Source organism: Pyxicephalus adspersus, chromosome 10, assembly GCF_032062135.1.
Source record: "Pyxicephalus adspersus chromosome 10, UCB_Pads_2.0, whole genome shotgun sequence".
NCBI lineage: Eukaryota > Metazoa > Chordata > Amphibia > Anura > Pyxicephalidae > Pyxicephalus > Pyxicephalus adspersus.
Window position 1 is genome coordinate 9,600,861 of NC_092867.1, and position 21,388 is coordinate 9,622,248.

General features: G+C 39.3%; 2 protein-coding genes across 3 annotated transcripts in view; one reads left to right on the forward strand and one right to left on the reverse strand.

The window, feature by feature from the left end:
* The window catches only part of MMS19 (MMS19 homolog, cytosolic iron-sulfur assembly component), a 116,850-nt gene that overhangs the window by 40,075 nt on the left and 55,387 nt on the right, over positions 1-21,388 (reverse strand). Inside the window, exon 1 of one of the 2 annotated variants that reach the window (XM_072424764.1) lies at positions 1,063-1,198. The exons of the other annotated variant lie outside the window; for it this stretch is intronic. Within the exon in view, the coding sequence (XP_072280865.1) occupies positions 1,063-1,150 (88 nt within the window). The 5' untranslated portion in view covers positions 1,151-1,198. Of the gene's footprint in view, positions 1-1,062; positions 1,199-21,388 lie in introns of those variants that run through there. 2 annotated transcript variants of the gene reach the window in all.
* UBTD1 (ubiquitin domain containing 1) overlaps positions 15,646-21,388 on the forward strand; it is a 36,642-nt gene continuing 30,899 nt past the window's right edge. The window contains exon 1 of the mRNA XM_072423826.1: positions 15,646-16,124. Coding sequence (XP_072279927.1) covers positions 16,043-16,124 — 82 coding nt within the window. The 5' untranslated portion in view covers positions 15,646-16,042. The remainder of the gene's footprint in view (positions 16,125-21,388) is intronic.

Below are 21,388 nucleotides of genomic sequence, written 5' to 3' on the forward strand. Positions count from 1 at the left end.
CCGGGGCGCCGGGGGACGACAACTGAACAAGGTAAGTGGGTTATTTAATCTTTTTAGGGACCCCGAGTGTGACTAGGGATTACCATTTTTGCATGCAAAAACCACCTCGAGTAACACTCGGGATTACCGCTAAGGGAGTTAATAATACAGTCTAAGGGCAATCCTGGGGGGAAGCCATTTAACCTAACTGGATGTTTTTGGATTGTGGGAGGAAACTGGAGTACCCAGGGAAAACACACGCAAACACAGGGAGAACCTGCAAACTCCATGCAGATAGTGTTCTGGCTGGGATTCTAAACTGGGACCCAGCACTGCAAAGGCCAGAGTGCTAACCAATGAGCCACCATGCTACCCAAAGCTGGAAACCTATAGCAGTAAATCAGAACAGAACCCCCCTTATTATTATTATTATTATTAAACAGGATTTATATAGCGCCAACATATTACCTTTAAGTGCTACCACCCTGACTGCCATACCAATCCAGCAGCTTCAGTTCCCTCCTCCCCAATCTGCATGCTTGTCCCAGCTCATCTTTATCTTTTTTTTTTTTTTAAGAATTTTTTTTTTTTTTTTTAAGAATTACACACCAGGGGGTCTTTTTTTATAAAAATGACATTTCTTTCAAACAAGCCTATAGATATTTCCTTTCACTTCCTGTCCTGGTGACACAACAGGAAGTGACTAGAATTAGAGGGACATCCCCTGGTACAGGTGTCCCCAATAGAAGAGTTCCACTCCATTCCATTGACACCTCTATAGGGAGTTGAGACATTCGGAAATATACATGGGAGATCTGCTGAACTTTCTCAATATAACTTGACTTGCAAAGTGCAAAATAAAAAATTGCAAAAAACAAAAATTATCTTCTTTGCGCTTCATGTGATAGAATGGAAGCAGCAAAGGAATAATTCCAGCCAGCAGTATGTAACCCCACACAAGAAAGTAAGCAGAAGGTGACCATGTCAGATGTATGGAGGGGTGATGGGTCATGCCCCACCTTTCCTGTGCAAACAATTCTCCAGCTCTGCACCCCTTTCGGGTATAACGCCCATTAAGGTTACCTGTTGCCACCTCCGCAGCTGCGCTGTCCTGCTGTCCGGTGACAAACTCTTCCACCAGCCCCCACAACGCGCTCTGTGCTTCAGCCATGACTGTGCCTGGGTACACTGGGGACAGGCGCCAGACGCACACTGCGCATGCGGAAACCCCGCACACGTCACGTGACAGCGAGCCGCAAGAGCTCCAGCTGCCTCATAACTAAATGTCTGCGGCCAGACCCAGCTTCAGTCATAAGTAACTGGATGGAATGGAGACGTCAACAAAATGGCCGCCATAGTGCAGCGCCAATACAAAGCATGGGACACTTTTTACAGACATTGTTTTTATTTACTTTTTGGATTAAACATAGTTATGTAAGGCTGTGAAGTGTCACGTGTTTAGATGTTCAAAAGTTTGAAACTTTATTGAATGTATTGTTTTATTTTCCAAAGACCCATGCTTTTTTGTAGGGAAGTTTATAAAGTCAACTCGTGTAGAAATTTTACTTTAGGAACAATTAATTCTCTATTTTGATTATATTGCTTGTTTTTTAAACATTGGATAGATTTTTCACTATTTCCTGTGTGGTCACTGAGGCAGGAAGTAAGTAAATATCTACAACAGTATCTATTCTATTTAAAGTAGGGACACTAGATTGTGAGCCCCTTAGAGACAGATAGTGATAGGACTATGGACTTTGTACACCGCTGCATAATATGTCAGCACTATATTAATACTGTGTAATGATAATAATAATACAAGGGTCACAGACCATAATTAAAAAATGAAGTGAAGGGAATAAAGGAAGTCTGACATAAAATAATAAGTTCGTATTTGTAAAATTCTAAATGTCTCCCAACATTCTTGCAACAATCTATTGAAGCATAAAAAGTAGGCAAATTAAAGATTCTGAGTTGGTCAGTGACTCAAATGATATACAAACTAGAAATTGATATATGAGTGTTATTTTTACAAAGGGGTCAGCAATGACCAGGACGTATTTTTACATTTTTGAAAAATGATAATAATGTAGATTTATTTTGAATATAAATTTCTGACTGCAATAGTGCAATCCAGTGCTGTCCCCTACTGTAACCCCTTTTCACCACAAGATGTCCTCAGTCTTCCAGGTTTAGAATTGCCATACATACTGTGAGTGCAAGGTACCATGGACTTGCTTTCATTATGCAGCCCTTGCACTCTATAAATACACAATATAAATACAGCATAGAGCAGTACACACATCATCATATTGGCACCACTCCACATTTTTATTATTATTATTATTATTATATATTTTGGAGACTTACTGTCGGAAAAGATTCTGCATGCATGTCACCAGCTTGAAGGCATCTGTAAAAATAACAATTGAACTGCAAATATACTTTCCTATGCTATTGCAGGTAACCAATATTTTTTGTTCTGAGAATGCACCTGAAACTTAGTGAAATTACCCTGGCTGCAATCTGAAAATGACTGTAGTTTTTTCCTACTGATCTCCTCAAGATCCCCTAATTCAATACAGCTCAGCAGCTCTTCAAATTTCAGCACATTCTTTAGAGAGACAACCTGGCCTTTTCTCCCATTGCTCCCCTTCTGTACTTTAACCATATCTAAATCCAAATCAAAAAAGTATTTTTGGACAGCTTTCAATTCCTTTTATTGGGTGGCTGCATTCGTTTTCTCTTTTCTCTTCAGTAAAACATGTATGATAGAGCCATAGTGCTCTATGAATCCTTTGTCATATATTAAATGTAGCTTGTAACACGGAGATTGCACACACACTGTATGAACTGAGATGGTGTAGTAATTTATTGATTTTGAGATATGGATGAAGCTAGTGGATGTCATTCTCAATTACCCCACTAGGTGGTAGTGTGTTTGTTTTTCATTCAAATATTTATTACATTTGTATTTCATCGGAAATTAGCTCAAACACAGTACAGACTAGTGGACAAATTGGGAAATACATCTGGTATTTAACATGCATCTCCGTAGATTCCTCTTTGTCTACTTAATACCTTTTAGGTACTTCAAAGTACATTCAACTTTCACTCAGAACACAAGCACTTTAATTAAACAAATCACTATGCAAAAGTTTTTTTTTTTTTTTTTGTTTGTTTTTTTTTTACAAATGTAACTTTCAACTTTATATTATAATATGTATACTATATATACTCAAGTATCTTACTGAGTAGATTTTTCCCCTCAAAATACCATTAGAAAAATAATCTTGGTTTATATTTGGGTCACAGCAGTAGATGGCACTGTGTTCTCATGTAAAGCGTGTTACAAACTTGGACACAAATGCAGTTTAAAATAAAAACATTTCTTACACACTTTACACAAGGACACAGTGCCATCTACTGGTAGACAACAACCATACACAACAGATCATTTAAGAACAAATGACCCATCATAACCAAGTGTTAATGTAACCTGTAAAAAGATACAAAAATAAATAAAGACCAAGCTTGTCCTTTCTTTTTTTCCTCTTTTAAATAAATGTTTACAAAATAACACACACCATGGATGTATTTATTCACATTTCAATTTTAATGGCATGTCTATTGATTATTGTTAGTGGTGACCAACACATTTTCTTCTCCAGGTATATACTCAGGTCAAAGCAGGTCATTTGTATTCTCAGGAAATAGGTAATTAGGTTTATATTTGAGTATATACATGGCTTATACAATGACATCCTTTTCTATTGATAGGCATTCTCATTTATACAGAAAAGTATTTTTCCTAACATCAATGTTTTCTGTTATATGTCCCTGCAAATTAAGCTTTTACGCAGTTTGTATTTGTCATATTTCAATGCTTTCTATTCTGTACATATTTTATATCCAGTAGCTTATGCTTCCTCTTTTAAAAAAACTATGACTCTTTATTCACATTTTATCATTTTGAAAACAATGCTATACATAAAGCAGCAATAAATTCACATTTCTGATATACAAACATAGTTCACCACAGTCCACAGTCTACAGGCTTGTTTGTTACTTGGATCCAGGGACATCAGGTGCTATTTCCATAAATATAATTTCCCTTTATACACACACATGGCTGGGGGGAGTATGACACAATACAGCAAAGGGCTACATTTGCAATATAAAGACATGGTGTGTTTCCTGGCTATATTTAACAAATGCAGATAAGGTGAAAATGAATATGAAATACTATGGTGACGTCAGTGCCCTGGCTCCACTCAACTGTCAGGATTTAATAATATTAATTTCAGCAAAATTAACAATATCTTTAAAAGAAACCATCACTTTGAAAATAAAAATACACACATGCCCTGTACATATAAACAAGACATTCTGTAATATAAAATGACCCACACGTTGTGGGTTTGCCTTCCTTTTCTAGAAGTCTGCAAAGAGCTAAAGGTCACACTTCCATGGTTTCATTTATTCTATATGTCACCCCAAGCCACCTACTTTGCAGAGAATTATACCATACTACAATACATCATGGCGCACTAGCTCAAAATGGTGCCGGCACCTTTGTGCGGTTCATTGCTTTAGGCCGAGCATGGAAGGCTTAGGGACAAACCAGCCTTCAACTTTCTTCCCAAAGGTGGCATTTCTTTTTGTTTCCTGTCCATGGCAATTCTCTCCATTTCCAGTCTTTGGCCTTGTTGGGGGAGATTTTACCTAACTTCCCATCTGTGGCCCCTTTGGGGGAGATTTTACCTAACTTTCCATCTGTGGCGCTTTTGGAGGCGATTGTACCTACCTTCCCATCTGTGGCCTTGTTGGGGGAGATTTTACCTAACTTCCCATCTGTGGCCCTTTTGGAGGCAATTTTACCTAACTTCCCATCTGTAGCCCCTTTGGGGGAGATTTTACCTAACTTCCCATCTGTGGCCTTGTTGGGGGAGATTTTACCTAACTTCCTATCTGTGGCCCTGTTGGGTCGATTTCTCTTAATTTTCTGCTCCTGTGTCAGTTTGTGAGAGCAAGCCAAAAAATAAGGGAATGGTTAGCACTGATACAGGAAGACACAGAGAGTAATAATAACTGCCTATCTTGATAACAGATCCTCAGAAATCTTTCCGATGGGCAAAGATTACAATAGAAAACTGACAAGGCTTCTATCCTTTCCCATTTGAAAAGTGAAAAACTGGAATTCAAAAGACATAGGGCCTGATTTATTAAAGCACTCCAAGGCTGGAGAGAATACACTTTCATCAGTGAAGCTGGGCGATCCAGCAAACCTGGAATGGATTTGTTCAAAGTCATTTGCTATTTGCTACCAAATGTATTGAATCCTGGACCAGATCCACTCCAGGTTTTCTGGGTCACCCAGCTTCACTGATAAATATGTATCCTCTCTAGCCTTGGAGAGCTTTATTAAATCAGGGCCAATGAATTGTTCAGTTTATGTTGACATCTACAATTGGTTAGTTTTTGAAAATGTAATAAAAACATAAAAGATATCTGATGCTCACCATTCATTCTCATCATTTTAAAGTTGCTGTTTTGCAATTATTATGGAAGTAAATATATTAAAGAGTTTTTTAACATTTTTTTATATGATTCACACAACTTTTACCCAAGATTTAGCCACCTTTTCTAACTTAATCCTGGAACTAAATCCTGCAATACTCGCTTGTCCCCGTTCCCTCACAGGACGCCACTATTATTATTATTATTATCTTAACTTATTATTATTTATATTATATATTTATATTGGTGTATTATTATTATAATAAGAAAACATAATTTATATAGTGCCAACATATATTTCAGCAATGTACACTAAATAGGGGTTGAAAAAACAGACATACAGACAGTGACACAAGAGGAGGAAAGGACCCTGCTCCGAAGAGCTTACAATCTAAGAGCTCACTAACAACTCCTCTTCCTGAGGACGATCTTCAGCCAGCTTTATTGGTCAGGCCTGGGATGATATAACTCTGGCATAGGCGTACACTCATTCCCGACACATTCAGGGAAAGCCGGGAATGCTGGGTATCCTGACAATCAAATCTGATGCTTCTCATGTGAAGTGATCAGGTAGGTAGGGGGGGTTTATTCCAGAAGGAACATTACCTGTCCCTTTCCTGCCTGATCCTCTTCTGCTGCATCTCTTTGTAGTTCTCTTCATTGGCTTCTATTTCACCTTAGAATCAAATTCATCTCCTGTGCTTTGCCTTTGAAATCCCTCCACAGTTCTTGTCCCACTTACTTTTCTGAGCTGGTAGAAAAATTCCCCCCTAGCCGCACTCTTCTCTCCTGCAATGACCTACTAATGACTTCCTCACTCATAACCTCATCACACGCACGGCTTTAAGACTTCTCTAGAGCTGCCCCAACTCTCTGGAATGGCCTTCCTCCTCCCATTCGGCTTGCTACTACTGTACTTTCTGCTCATTTAAAAGAGAACTCAAAATCCATTGCTTTAACCTCACCTACTCATCTTCTTCTGTCTTTTGAAACCCTCACTACTTCCCACCACTACATATCTCCCCTCCTATTGTGTGATACTTCCCCCACCTCTTAGATTGTAAGCTCTTTGGGGTAGGGTCTTCTCCTTCTCCTGTGTCACTGTCTGTATCTGTCTGTCATTTACAAACCCTATTTAATGTACAGCGCTGCCTAAAATTTGTTGGCGCTATATAAATCCTGTTTATTAATAATAATCTTAATAATAATAATAATAATAATAATCTTATAATAATAAGCTTAGAAGTGAAATCTTTAGTTCAGCTTTTAATAAACTTTTCCTTGTTTTGCCAGTGCTCCCTCTCCCTGCATTGTATACCTCAGTACTAGAACACTGTAGTACTCCAGAATAAAGTGAAGCAGCGGGCAGGAGCAGGTAGTGTATAATTAAAGGCTACTGATCTTGGCAAAGAGTAGATGATAAAAATAGACAAGGTACTCAGCTTAATGGTAACTCGATAGGCTTTGAGCGCTGCCTCCAGTCCACTCATACACAATCCAGTACCCCGCGTGGCTGAATAAGATCTCTGATTCATTACAAGAGCTTAAAGTAAAACCATTACAGCAGCATTTTATTCTTCCAGAAATTGCCCCATCAAATTATATGTGGCCTTCGCTCTAATGATGTATAATGGTGCACTTGCAGGAAGAGTTACATTATTGCTGTTTAAAGATTTGTAGCTATGTTAATGTCAGTAAAAAAATATTACAGGGAATACTCAACTGTATGAATAGTTCTTTGAATGAATCCATTATAGCTTTTGAAAAACAGAAGCTTTTTCTGCAAAAAGGAAATTATTTCTGGTGTGCATGTGCAGGGGGTTAATTTCTGCCCAGCTATCACAGGCCAAGGCTTAGGGCCACACACAGCCACCTATACATTATACAAGTGATCTGATCTGTACACCTAGAACATTTCTAAAAATAAAGGGACAGTTTATCCGAAGTTTTTATTTACTATGACCAATTATTGTCTTTTAGCCTTTTGTTTTCTAGCCATTAAAGTTTCATCTTGCTAGTGTGCAAGGGGGTATTCAGGCTTAGGGGTAAGGGGCATTCAGGCTTAGGGGTGAGGGGGTATTCAGGCTTAGGGGTAAGGGGAATTCAGGCTTAGGGGTGAGGGGGTATTCAGGCTTAGGGGTGAGGGGGCATTCAGGCTTAGTGGTGAGGAGGTTTTCAGGCTTAGGGGTGAAGGGGTATTCAGGCTTAGGGGTGAGGGGGCATTCAGGCTTAGGGGTGAGGGGCCATTCAGGCTTAGGGGTGAGGGGGTTATCAGGCTTAGGGGGGATTCAGGCTTAGGGGTGAGGGGACATTCAGGCTTAGGGGTGAGGGGGTATTCAGGCTTAGGGGTGAGGGGGTATTCAGGCTTAGGGGTGAGGGGGTATTCAGACTTAGAGGTAAGGGGGCATTCAGGCTTAGGGGTAAAGGGGCATTCAGGCTTGGAGGTATGGAGGCATTCAGGCTTAGGGGTAAGGGGGCATTCAGGCTTAGGGGTGAGGGGGCATTCAGGCTTAGGGGTACGGAGGCATTCAGGCTTGGAGGTATGGAGGCATTCAGGCTTAGGGGTAAGGGGGCATTCAGGCTTAGGGGTATGGAGGCATTCAGGCTTGGAGGTAAGGGGGCATTCAGGCTTAGGGGTATGGAGGCATTCAGGCTTGGAGGTATGGAGGCATTCAGGCTTAGGGGTAAGGGGGCATTCAGGCTTAGGGGTGAAGGGCATTCAGGCTTAGGGATATGGGGGGCATTCAGGCTTAGGGGTGAGAGGGCATTCAGGCTTAGGGGTATGGGGTTCATTCAGGTTTAGGGGTAAACTAAATTACACTGTGTATTACAGGGACTAGTTATTAAAGATTGTTTCCAGAGACAGAAATTTGATATGTAGATCCCTTAAAGCAGCTCAAAGCCAGAGATGACAGTCAGGAGCAAGTAGATGCCAGCCACTTGATTATTCTGTGCCAATGCTGATGTCCCCCTAATGCCCCATACAGACCTTAGATAGATGTCACATTACTGTTGCTGGAAACCATTATGGTTTGGTGCTGTCCCCTGTAGCGAGGGGATGAGGGATATCATGTGAGCACAGCAGTTGTTCCTGATAGGTCTTTAATCAACCTGCCAAGACAGATTGATGAGCAATGCGGGGGGGGGGGGGGGGGTTTGTATGTTGCATAAGACAGGTCCAGTGATCCAAATCTTTCTGTTCTTTGCAACAATGGCGGCCAGGGGTGCCATACAGTAAAAGCCTAACTGTACTTGTGCAGCTGTTAGTCCTTCTAAAGCCACATACAGACGTTAGATGATTGTTGCTGGAAACAATGTTTTGTGATCATTACCGGCAGATGAACAGCTTAGCACTGTACACATGAAGTGAGGAGGGGGGAAGACGAGTAAGCAGCACCCTGTTGTGTTCTCCTCAGAGTGCACAGTGGTCATTTCTGATTGGTCGTCCATCAACCTGCTGTGACAGATTGATGAATGACATCGTGGGAACACTGTACGCATGTCAAATTTTCACTACTACATGTGCAAGTAGCTTGAATTGGATTCCTTTAGGTTGAATAAAAAGTATCAACTACACCTCTGAATATGTCAATGATAAAATATGTAGAGCAACTAAGAAACACATCCACAAGTGTCAGTCTGTGCTTAGCAAACAATATCACTGTATGTCATCACACTGCACATTAACCAGACAAAGCTGACAGTTGCTAAGGTAGATAGTAAAAACAAGCATACTCCTAATTGTTGTGATTCCAAACAGCTGCAATTCCTGTGAATTGTAGTCACCAAATACACTCAATTATGGGTGGCAGTCACGGATTAATTAATACTTGTAACTTCCTTGGTATAATACCGAACTTCCTGTCTAATGTGTGACAACAAGGATTAATTAAGTGATAAAGCTGACTTTGTGTTATGTCATTTAAAAAGCTGCTTCATTATAGATGACATATACAATATCATTTCAAAAACCCTTCATAGGACAACATATTAAGAAGATAGTTATGTCAAAAATTTCAAACTATCAGCATTGTGTGTTTTTTTCAATGTTGTGTTTTTTGAATGACACGCAATGCAATGTCAGACTTTATCTGTTGTGTTTGACTAAGTTACAGAGAAGCCAAACCCGCAGCCATAAATGTAATAAAGTGCAGAATGCCAATTCTTTACAAAGTGCATTAGGCTACGTACACACGTCAGATGATTCTTGATGACATAAATCCATCAAGTTCAACCACTGGGGAAATAAAAATATCTCAGATATAAAACCCAATGGACATAGCTGATCCAGAGGAAGGCAAAAAAAGAAAACCCTGGTACAATTTGCTCCAACGGGGAAAACAAATCCTTCCTGATTCCATGATCGGATGTTCCCTGGATCAACAGATCTCTGTTATCTTTACTTTAAAGTTTTAATCCCCAGTTATATTCTGTGCTTCTAAAAATTATCCAGCTTTTTCTTAAAGCAATCTATGGAATTTACTGAAACTACTTCCTGAGGGAGCCGATTCCACATTTTCACAGACCTTAGAGCAGGGGTGTCCAACTCAAATAATTGAAAACTTAGACAAAGTTACAGGCCAATCTTGAAACTTATTAAAAAAAATGAGGAATTATTTATTATTAGATCTAAACCCTTTTCATATGGAAACAAAGAGGTTTTGCCGCACATTCAATCTGGAACAAGCCTATAATTGAGAAAAGTTTAATTTTATTTAAGAAAAAATGCCTCCTTCTCTATTTGTAGCCTTCCGAGTTAAATTTCAATGGTAACCTTTTTGCACAGGCTAACAATATTAATTACAATATTCTTCTATGCAAATCCAACCATTCCAGTCCATGCCTTGGAGTAGCAAGGAATAGTACAGCTGAGGGGGGAGTGCTAGAAATGCCAGATGCGGCCAATGTGAAGCTAAATCTTATGAGTGGCCCGCCGCTGGAACTCCCTCTTCATTGAAATAGTGCCGCTACTATAATTCCTGGCATTATTTGCGTCTAGTTTATAAGATTGCTTTTGATTCTAGTGTAGATCATAAAAAGTGACAAGGACATGTAATTTCTGGTAGCATAAACAAATATTTTCTTAAAAAATGAAAACTAGTGTAACCATCACCTCAAAGGACTGGTTTTCTGCAATATACATATTTCATAGTACTACACCCTACATTTTACTGTATTTATGACAAATTGCAGCAACACAATGGGCCTGATTTATTAAAGCCCTCCAAGACTGGAGAAGATAGACTATTGTGGGAAAACCTGGGTGATCCAGCAAACCTTAAATGGATTTGGTCCAGGACTTATTTGTCAAATATTAGCAAATGAGTTTTAAGAAACCCATCCCAGTTTGCTGTATAACCCAGGTTCTCCCATGATATTCTTTTTCTGTCTTGGTTTGCCTAATAAATCAGCCCCAATGACTGCATTAGGTTCGGGGTGCCTTCTTAGTTTATAAAATCCCTCAATGTAAATCTAAATACCATGCAAAGAGAAAATGAACAGCGTGTGTGGTATATCCGGCTTTTTAGACCACATGGGAGTCTGTACATGTCATGCAATTTCTAATGAAATTAGTAAGAAATGAGAGTTTGTGTGTAAACCACATTGAGCTCACAGAAACACTTGTGTACATCTCCTGCAAACATCAAAGTGCATCAATGTCATCATTGTGTGACCAGAAATATGATTTGCATTATAAGAAAGCCAAGCATCACTGGTTGTGGTCACAGAGGGATGATTTGGTGCAGATGGTATGCTTGGACATATATTATATATATTATATTGTATTGGAATATAAGTGAACCAAATTTCCCAAATGTACAAATTGGACAGTTTGATACAATGGTGTTTGGCCATAGGCAGAGGGATGGGATTTGGCTTTTAAAATGAAGAATTTGAGTTTCTCTCTGATAGCACATGTCAGTGCTATAGTATGTTAATCTGCCATTCATTTTCAATGACACCCCAGGGCACTGAGACAACTTAGTATATAGTAATGCAAAAAATGCTGTTTGTTTGGCCTGTTTCTATGTGTTCTTAGACCATTTCACAATAACAGATTACCTTAACACCCATACACGTCATGTGTAAAAACTACATTATAATAATGAGTTAGTAAATATGCTCAATGCACAGGGAAGTGTGCATGAACCTTAAGGGAAACATATATCACGAAAGAAACATATGGTCCTATTTCTGACCATTTCATATGGAAATGCTGTTTGACTGGCTGTCAATTATTATTAATAAACAGGATTTATATAGCGCCAGCATATTACGCAGCGCTGTACATTAAATAGAGGATGCAAATGACAGATACAGACACAGGAGGAGGAGGGGACCCTGCCCCGAAGGGCTTACAATCTAGGGGATGGGGGAAGTAACACACAATAGGTCAGGCTGATTCTCATATAAGCTGGCACTATATGAATCCTGTTTATTAATAATAATAGTAATATTAATAATAATTGCCTTAAATACTTTTGGTCCCTGACCAATAAAAAATATGATGATCCAATGGTCTGTTTTTTCTGATTTCTCCATCTTCATACATTGATCAGTGACTCAGAAAGTGCCAAAGACACCCATGCAACTGTTATTTTCGGAAGGTGAACAATGGTGGCCTTCACATTCCCCTCACTACTGCTTCTCTTTTAATAAAATTTCCCCCAGAACTGAGTTCTTCCCCCATCCCCCAGGGCTAGAACAGATATTCCAGATTCTTCCTCCTTTGCATTGTTTTCTCAATGCACATATCAGCAGGAGGCAAATCAGCTTTATAAACCTGAACCTTCAGGTAGGGGGGTAAATTTACATGTTTCCCACCCCTCCCCCAGTGTTACACTTGGAGCTTAGGATGCCCATTATACATCTGGGAGCAGTAAATGCCGGAATGTCCCATCGCAGGTCTGAACATGTCCTAAGTTACTTTTTGCCAGGCCAGTCACATGGGGGCTGTGCCCACCCCAATGCCAATAACAAAACCATCAATTTTGGGAAAGGGGGAATTAATAATGTGAACAGTGGACAATGAAGTCACGGGTCACATCTGTTTGAACTTTGCTTCATCACTGGAGCAGAAGATTGGAATGGCATATGACTTCCATAAAAAAAAAAACCTTTGGCATTTCAAAGATGAAATCAATTGCCTTATATACCTTGGAAATTTACCCAATTGCTGGCAGGCACCTCTCTGGATCAATAGTTTTTTACTGGATCATTCCAATAGTAAAATCACAATAAAATACTAGGAGTGGCAAATGACCAATAAAAAGGTGAAATGTATTCCATATGGGGAAGCTAGACAAGGAGAAGTGTTAGCACATCCTATGACTGCACAATACTCCGATCACATGTGACCCGGGACATTTCCAGGGCAAATATGGCCCTAGGCACATATAAAGTGTTTGTCCCAAATGTACCGCATTCCATCTCCCCGCACCCCTGTCACTTGTGGCCCTGGGCCAGTTTGCCCTTCCAAAAACTAGCCCTGGGTGCAGCTCTAGCTGCATGATTCCTCTACATAAGGAGCTGTTTCTTCTTTGACTGATGTCATAATGCAACTTTGTAGCCAAAACTCATCACTGCTACAAACTGCTAACACCAGCGAATAGCAACAACGTTTCAGCAAGAGTTTTAATCATCAGAATTGAGTGATTTGAATTTAAGCCCCTCAGCTTGATTCATTATTATTATTATTATTATTATTATTATTAAAAAACAGGATTTATATAGCGCCAACATATTATGCAGCGCTGTACAATAAATAGGTGTTGCAAATGACAAAATAGGGCCAATGGTCCCTAGTAAGCCTGTCCAAACTTCTAAAACTCTTATAAAACTACTTAATGCTAAAAAAATTAGGGATCACATAAGAAAATATAATTTTTTAAGACATTAAGAAAAAATGGGACCAGTCCGTCGTGTGCCTTGTCCCTATCTGTGCCACGGTTGATTGGTATCCATAGGTTGCCAGGAGTTCTTTGAGCCATAGCAGTTTGTATCTCCATGATGATCTTTTTGGCAAGGGTGACATTGTTCCCACTGGCCAGCAATGTAAGGCTGGGTATCGTATGATAATTGGCTCAGGGCCAATATCAGATGAGAATCTGGCGTGTGTACAGTGCTCACCGTTCATCCTCTGAGCGACCGTCCTGGCGGATCCTTGGATGACGAATGATTGTAATGGCAGTGAAGGGAGAGAGACCGCTCCGTCATTCTTCCCCCTCCCCTCTCCATAGAACAGAATGGTGCTGAATGTACAGCGCTCATTCATGCAACCTGCAGTCGTTAGTTGCTGGAAAGGATCGTGAAAGACAATTATTGCATGTGTGTACCTAGCCTAAGAGACATTTATTCCAATGACCTCCAAGCTAATATACTGTGATCTGTGGATATAGTAATTATAGGAGGCCCTAAAAGTAATTTCAAGGGTTCCCCCCATGTTAAAAAGTTTCAGAAAGGCTGCCCGAAGCGATCAATTGCAGTCACTGCTAAAAAATCAACCCTAAAGCTAGGTACACACGTGCAATAATTATCATTTGAAAACGAATGATTAACGATTATTCTCGATTATTTTGAACAATCGTATTGTGCACAATTCTGTACATGCTGTAACGATACGATCGTTCAAATATAATCCACCAATAATGTACATACATTAGATACGATTGTTTAAATATAATCCACCAATAATGTACATACATTAGATACGATTGTTTAAATATAATCCACCAATAATGTACATACATTACATTAGATACGATTGTTTAAATATAATCCACCAATAATGTACATACATTAGATACGATTGTTTAAATATAATCCACCAATAATGTACATACATTGGATACGATCATTGGAATGGTGCAGGAAGTGACGTGTACAGGAGTAAGTGTATTACAGAACAACCGTACACAGAATAGATTACGAACAATCGTCTCCCAATGAGATCAGCCGGGGCGGTCATTAGTTTTTTTGTTAACGATAATCGGACGAACAGTCATTAGTTGTTCGTTTCCAACGACAATTATTGCCTTTAGCAATACACACCTGCAAAAATTGTTGTTGAAAATGAACGATCCACGACAGATCATTCAATAATTAACAAAAAAAGTGCAGAATGACTGGTCAGCGACGCCGACGAACCATAACTCTCACTGAAAACGAACGACCGTTCCGGCGGATCTGATTAAGCGACAATTGTTCGTAATCTATTGTGTGTACGGTTGTTCAGTGATCGTGTGATACACTTCCTCTGTACACGTCACTTCCTGCATTGTTTAAACGATCGTATCTATTGTGTGTAAATTATTGGAGGATTATATATAAACGATCGTATCTAACGTGCGTACATTATTGGTGGATTATATATAAACGATCGTATCTAACGTGCGTGTGTACATTATTGGTGGATTATATATAAACGATCGTATCTAGCGTGCGTACATTATTGGCAGATTATATATAAACGATCGTATCTAACGTGTATACATTATTGGTGGATTATTTATAAACGATCGTATCTAGCGTGCGTACATTATCGGTGGATTATATTTAAACGATCGCATCATTACAGCATGTACAGAATTGTACACAATAAGATCGTTTAAAATAATCGTGCATAATCACTAATTGTTTGTTTCCAAACAATAATTATTGGTGTGTACCCAGCCATTCTTTCCAATGACCTCCAAGCTAATATACTGTGATCTGTGGATATAGTAATTGTAGGAGGGGTTCCCCAAGACCTAAAAGTTATTTCAAGGGTTCCCCCATGTTAAAACAAAATCAGAAAGCCTGCCCTAAGCGATCCATTGCAGTCACTGCTAAAACATCAGCTCTTAGAATACACAACTTGCAGACAGAAAATATCTCTCTGTGTTATCAGCCGAATAATTCTGTTGTCACATCATGAAACCCACAACACAAGGCAGGATAGGCAAGATTCCTAATCTCATTAGGCCAGCAGGAGCCCTTCCTCCATAGAGCCATGAAAAGAATGGGAGATAACACTTATAGCACTTTTTGATATCTCATCAGCCAATGGTGTTGGGTTAGGAGGTGCAGCAAGAGTTAAATGAATGAGGGGAGGAGTGCCTAGGCACAGCAGGGTGGCCCTGTGCTTGTGTCACATGCTTACCTGAACTGGGAGGAGACAGAGGTGGATCTGGATTTTTTTTTTTTTGTTGCAAAGAGAAAAAATAATTCCTAACAAACACTTATTTGCAAAGAAGTATGAGGTTGTGGTGTGCAGGAAGAGCCTGAGCTCCCCCTCCCTTATAATACTGGAAGCAGGAAGACACTTTTGCTGGCTGTTCCCTGGACTTTGCTGCGCTCTCTCCATGCTGCCAGCCTGCTGGAGCGCTATCCTGCCTGTGATCTGCACCGCATAGTACCGACATGACCGCTACCCATCACCCCTGCTGAAACTAAACTCCGACCCGCTGGAGGATCATTGGAGCTGCTGCTGAGCTTTTGTTGGACTTCTCTGGAATAGCCTCTCCTGGGCAGTGTATGGGGCTTTGCTGAGAAATCACCAGCCATGGGAGGCTGTATGGGACGACCAAGGGGGGAGAGCCAAAGATCCCAATCCAGGGCCTCTAGTAACCCCCGCAAAAGAGGAGGTAGGTAGTTTGCTATACGAGTTGCTGTACACATTGTAACCGCCAGGTGGCGCTGCGAGGGGAGGGGGTGATTCCCCCCTTCTCCACTCTTCAATGTTTCCAAACAAGTTCATTTGTATCAGAAGCTTGTTATGATGTATATAGGCAAATGTATAGTTTGTAATTGCTGAGATTTAGCTTTTATTTCTACTGATCCCTTAAAAGCAAAGATAAATGATTAAAGTTGATAATATAAAGAGGGCATTTGTGGGACAAACATTTCCTACTGCATCTACTTTAAATTTGGGGGGAGGGGGCGTATACAGGAAACTGCTGTTACAAAACTATATACAATGTTTTCAAAATGTAATAAGTACTTGTGTTTAGGTAATACAATCAGGACAGTGTTTATTTTATATAATTGTGTTTTATATTCATAGAAAAATATTATCCATGATAGGATTGTAGTATATTACACTGCTTCACAATATTTACTAAATCAAGCAGTAAAGCATTGGCAAATCCATACCAAGCACCTTGTAGGGACATTACCTGCAATATTGGGAATCTTTATCAAATAATCTGATCATTATAGAATTTGGTTTTGTCAGCCAATCAGAAACAAGCAAAGTGACTGCAGCAAACCTGAAAGTTAGTTTTTGTTGAGGCTGTGCTTTGCTGGTTTGCCTAGCCTGCTAAAACTCTGTCTGGAGGTGATTGACTTTTCTTTTTTTAAAAGTTAATTAGTTTTATGCATTTGCTTTGATGAGTGAAATCACAAAATATTGGAGGCTGCCATTCTCTGACTGCTTCATTGCTTCACTGGGTTAGGCTGAATAGGTGTTCCTTTCACTTGAGATAAAATGTTGTGTGTGTGTGTATATATATATATATATATATATATATATATATATATATATATATATATATAATGTGTGTGTTTATGTATGTATTATATATAGCGTAGTATGGATGAATGTGTGTGTATGGATGGATGGATGTATGTATGTGAATATTTTTATATATATATATATATATATATATATATATATATATATATATATATATATATATTTCATGTGACCATAGGGCATTGTTTGCAAAATCCTTGGTGGCAGCTTGGTATAAGTACCAGGACATGATCTCTGCTCATCTGTCCTGGTGTGGTTACCCACTGCACCCTACATGAGCTCCGCTTTATTCAATCACTTTGCGCATGGCAAAAAAATAAATAAAAATATCTTCCTTTATGGGAATTAAAGACCCGCTAGGGGCCCATCCACATCTTATGCACACACAAAACACATATTTGAATTATCTATAAGGTAGAAGCATTGACTTTTAACATATCCCACAATGCAATGCAATCCAACCTTTTATTGCAAGCTTCCCTTATTTCATGGTGCACAGGGTTTCTCTTTCCTTTGCCGATGCTAAATAGGAAGTTGCACCTTGAATGTGCCAGGTTTTGAGTTCCCCTTTATCATCCTGCAATAACAGAATTATATTACCTACTAATGGCATCTTGCTGTTTCTTTGTATCAGGTTTGTTTTAAAGCTAAAATTCTAATGGAGGAAGGCCTCTGAACTCACAGGATCAATGGCTATTTATTCTAACAAGGAAGGAGATTAAGTTACAGCACATGTAAACCCTGACTGAGTGACATTATTGTTTGCTAATGCATGGTGTATAATAAACTGTTACAAATGGATTTTTTTTGTCATTTTTTCATGTTTAAAATAGTGATGGCATAAAATCATTTTATAATGTTAAATCTTATATGATACTTTAGTGACTTGGTTTACTTTAAATGCTGCGCTCTATTTGTAAGTAATGTATAGTAGTTATCATGTAATTATCTCTCGAGTCTCTCATTGTTTATTTTTTATTATTGGAATATGCTACTGAAGGTTTAATCACGTCTTGTTGTAGTGTGATCCTTACAAGTAGTCCACATGGGGCTGGATCTGAAGAAATTTGTAATTGTAATTTTAAGAATTAAAGAGGCATATGAAGTGACCTCGGTGGTAATTTTGTACTGTTGTCAAGTTATGGTCATGTCCTTACGAGGGGGTGCTGAGAAGTACCTGGCTTTACCCAGAAAGAAGAGAGGCAGAGTTATGAAATAACACATTTAATCAACATATTCCCCCCCTCTCAAGACTGATATACTTGGTACCTTGGTTTGTAGACTGTTCAAATAAAAGTCCTTTGGTTGGGCCACAAACCAGCTCTCAGCAGCATCTTTGACATCAGAAATGTCCTCAAAACGTTGCCTTTAAGTGTTTCTTCAAATTCGGGAACAGATAATAGTCTGAAGGGGCCAGGTCAGGTGAGAGGGTGTTCAATTTGGCAGCCACAACGTGACTGTCACATCTTCTACTGCAGCTTCCCTACAATCTCTGCAATACTTTGCATTCGGACTCCTGCATCTGGCGTGGCACCTTCACCCTTGGGAGCCTTGGCTCACCTATATTCTGCACAGGAATCTTTTCCACCTAAAGCAAAAAGTTATTTATTATCATCAATCCCTCCTAGCCATCTTATGACCTACTGTTGGTCCAACTCAAGTATCACACCAACCTATATTGTTTTTATCTGTATACCTTATCCAATGTCACAATTTATCCGAACCTAGTGACAGTTTACAAACCGAGAAAGTCATTACCCCTGAGGAAGCCTATACTGGTGAAACGCGTCGGGTAAAAAGACTTGAACGGTGCATCTAAAAATATTACTAGTGACTTAATGTATAGTGTGACGAACTCCAACCCATGATGTAACGGGCTGGGGTATCTTCATGTGATGTTTGTTCAATTATGTATGAATCTAAGCATAAATACATAATTATTGTTTTTTAAAACCACGGCCGCAAACCCCGTCTTTCTTTTGTTCCTTATTGGCTATTAACATTTCTAGGGGTGGCCATACCTATATTTCTAGAAGTGAGAGATAGGAGGGACAACCTGCTTTTCTTATATTGATATTAAACCACTAAGAACCAGATTGCTTGCAATGCCTCAAGCTTTTCTTCTTTATGAAAAAAATAAAAACACTGAAAGACTCCACTGCATGGTCAGCTTATAAAGCAATGGATGTACATTCTCTATCCAAAAATCATGTAAGCCTCCTCCAGCATGGTTAGCTGCTCCCAGATTTCTCTATATGTGCCTGGAAGAGTCAACTGCAACATATGACAAAGTCATTGTTGTGTGGTTTCAGTGCCATTTATTATACTGCAGCAGTGCCCAACCCAGATTTTTTTTTAAGCTGGATGGGAAGAATTTGTAGCTGGGTGGAAGCCTTTGTATTGTCACCCAATTCATCAGTTACCACCCAAAAACCGCTGGGTAGTTACTGAAAAGTGCCGGGTGGTGCACCCAGCTAAAAGGGGCTGGGGAGAACACTGCTGCAGTATGTATATTATGGGCCATCTCCAGTCCCTAGCAGCAACTACAGCTTATTGTGGTTAGAATACGTTCTCATTCAAGCACATGAAAGGGAATGGCTGACCATGGGGGATCAGTAGCTACAAATTTATGTGTGCACAAGTCAGTGGTAGGAGTGAGGATGATCATTTGCTGAGAATCATTTGTTTGCAACTGTTGTGGTCACCTTGAAAGGGAGCAAATCATATTGCCAACTTGCTGGTTTTTACTGCCACCCAAAAACGGGACAAGCAAAAATTTCTTATAAAAGCAAAAAATAAATCCTCAATAATGTAATGGGCAGAGGCTAAACAGACCATTATGTGAATTATTCCCATGCATGTATTGATCTACAGTTAGGCATTGCATAGATGTGTCTTTAGGATGTGAGTTTAGGCTCCTGTGATTGGCTGCGATAAGGCATAAGTGCCTGTGCCATACTCCATGTAGATATGAGAATATGTGTTTGTGTACTGTTTCTAAAGATTCAACCTTTGGTCCATGATGTAAGCAGCTTCCCTTGAACATGTAAAGTGGGAACATATACAAATAGATATGTAAAGCGTATGTGTACTCTGCATACTTTTTGCTTCTCCTTACACCCTTATTGACAGGGTAATAAAATTTCCATTTTATTTTATAGACCTATTGATATTACAGTTCTTTGCTTTTTTTTATACAATGCAGGCAGATCATAGCTGGTGGAAGAAGTCGGCAGGGTGTTGTACACAGCTTTCTGAAAATATTACAGGCTCAGTACTCCTCAGCCTAGACTTAAGATTTGAAGCATCCTTGGATATGAAAATGTCCAGTCTGTCCACTATAGGAAGCCCACCATAAGCAGTCATAATGCAGTTGTCAACCTAAATGAGGGTGCAGTGCATAGAAAGGGACAAAAAAAACATGAATAATGCAAAACTCCCAGGTTGAGAATCCCTGCAAACATTTCTATCTTGAACTGTTGAAGAAGAATAAGAAGGAAGGAGCTGTATGAATCCACGAGGTTCCAATATAACTAAAACTCTATCATGTCTCACCCTTTATTGTTGTGTGCTATCAGTGCTATGATTTTGTTTCTTGGGCACAATTACTGGCCCCAAAATTTCCCAGTTGTTGAAGTTTTGTGTAGATCAGAAATGCCCATTGTTGCATTGCGCAGAATTTAATGGCTAGTTTGTATCCCTGACACACAAAAGCAGAATGGCATTGACAGTAGACTTTTTTTTTTCCTTAGGAGCTTAACCTAGTTCTGTTAAAATGTGTTAATTAGCCAGGAGTTGCGCACCAGTAGCCTCTGCAAATTGTAGTTGGCATAACAAGTTCTTCATGCCAAATTAAAAAAGTTCCATGACCTCTGTTCTACGGGCTGGATTGAATTTGTTTCTCCGGCTGGGCCGGTATGTGTTGACACTCAACAAGCTTGGGTGGCATGCTAGTTACTATCTATATGAAAAGAATAAATAGCTACACTAACTCTTTCAGGCTTCAGGCATAACAAACAAACTGGTAATTGTACGTGTAAAATACTTCTTTAATTCCATTCATAGCTGCTCTAGATAATCACATCTACTCTGATGCTGCCAATCTGTACTTTATGTAAAGCCTACGCCCTCTATTAAATGTCCACGTGCATGATTGTTCATATGTCATCCCAAGAGGCTTTCAAACAATGAATAAAATGTGACTCAGTTGCTCAGTTTGGTAAATAAAATGTATTCTTTGCATTATTTTGTTGTTTCACCTTTCGGAAATGTAATGTAACTCATTATTTTTAGTTTTCTGTTTTTCCTAAATTTAATATTATTATACAGGATATATATAGCGTCAACATATTACACAGCGCTGTACATTAAATA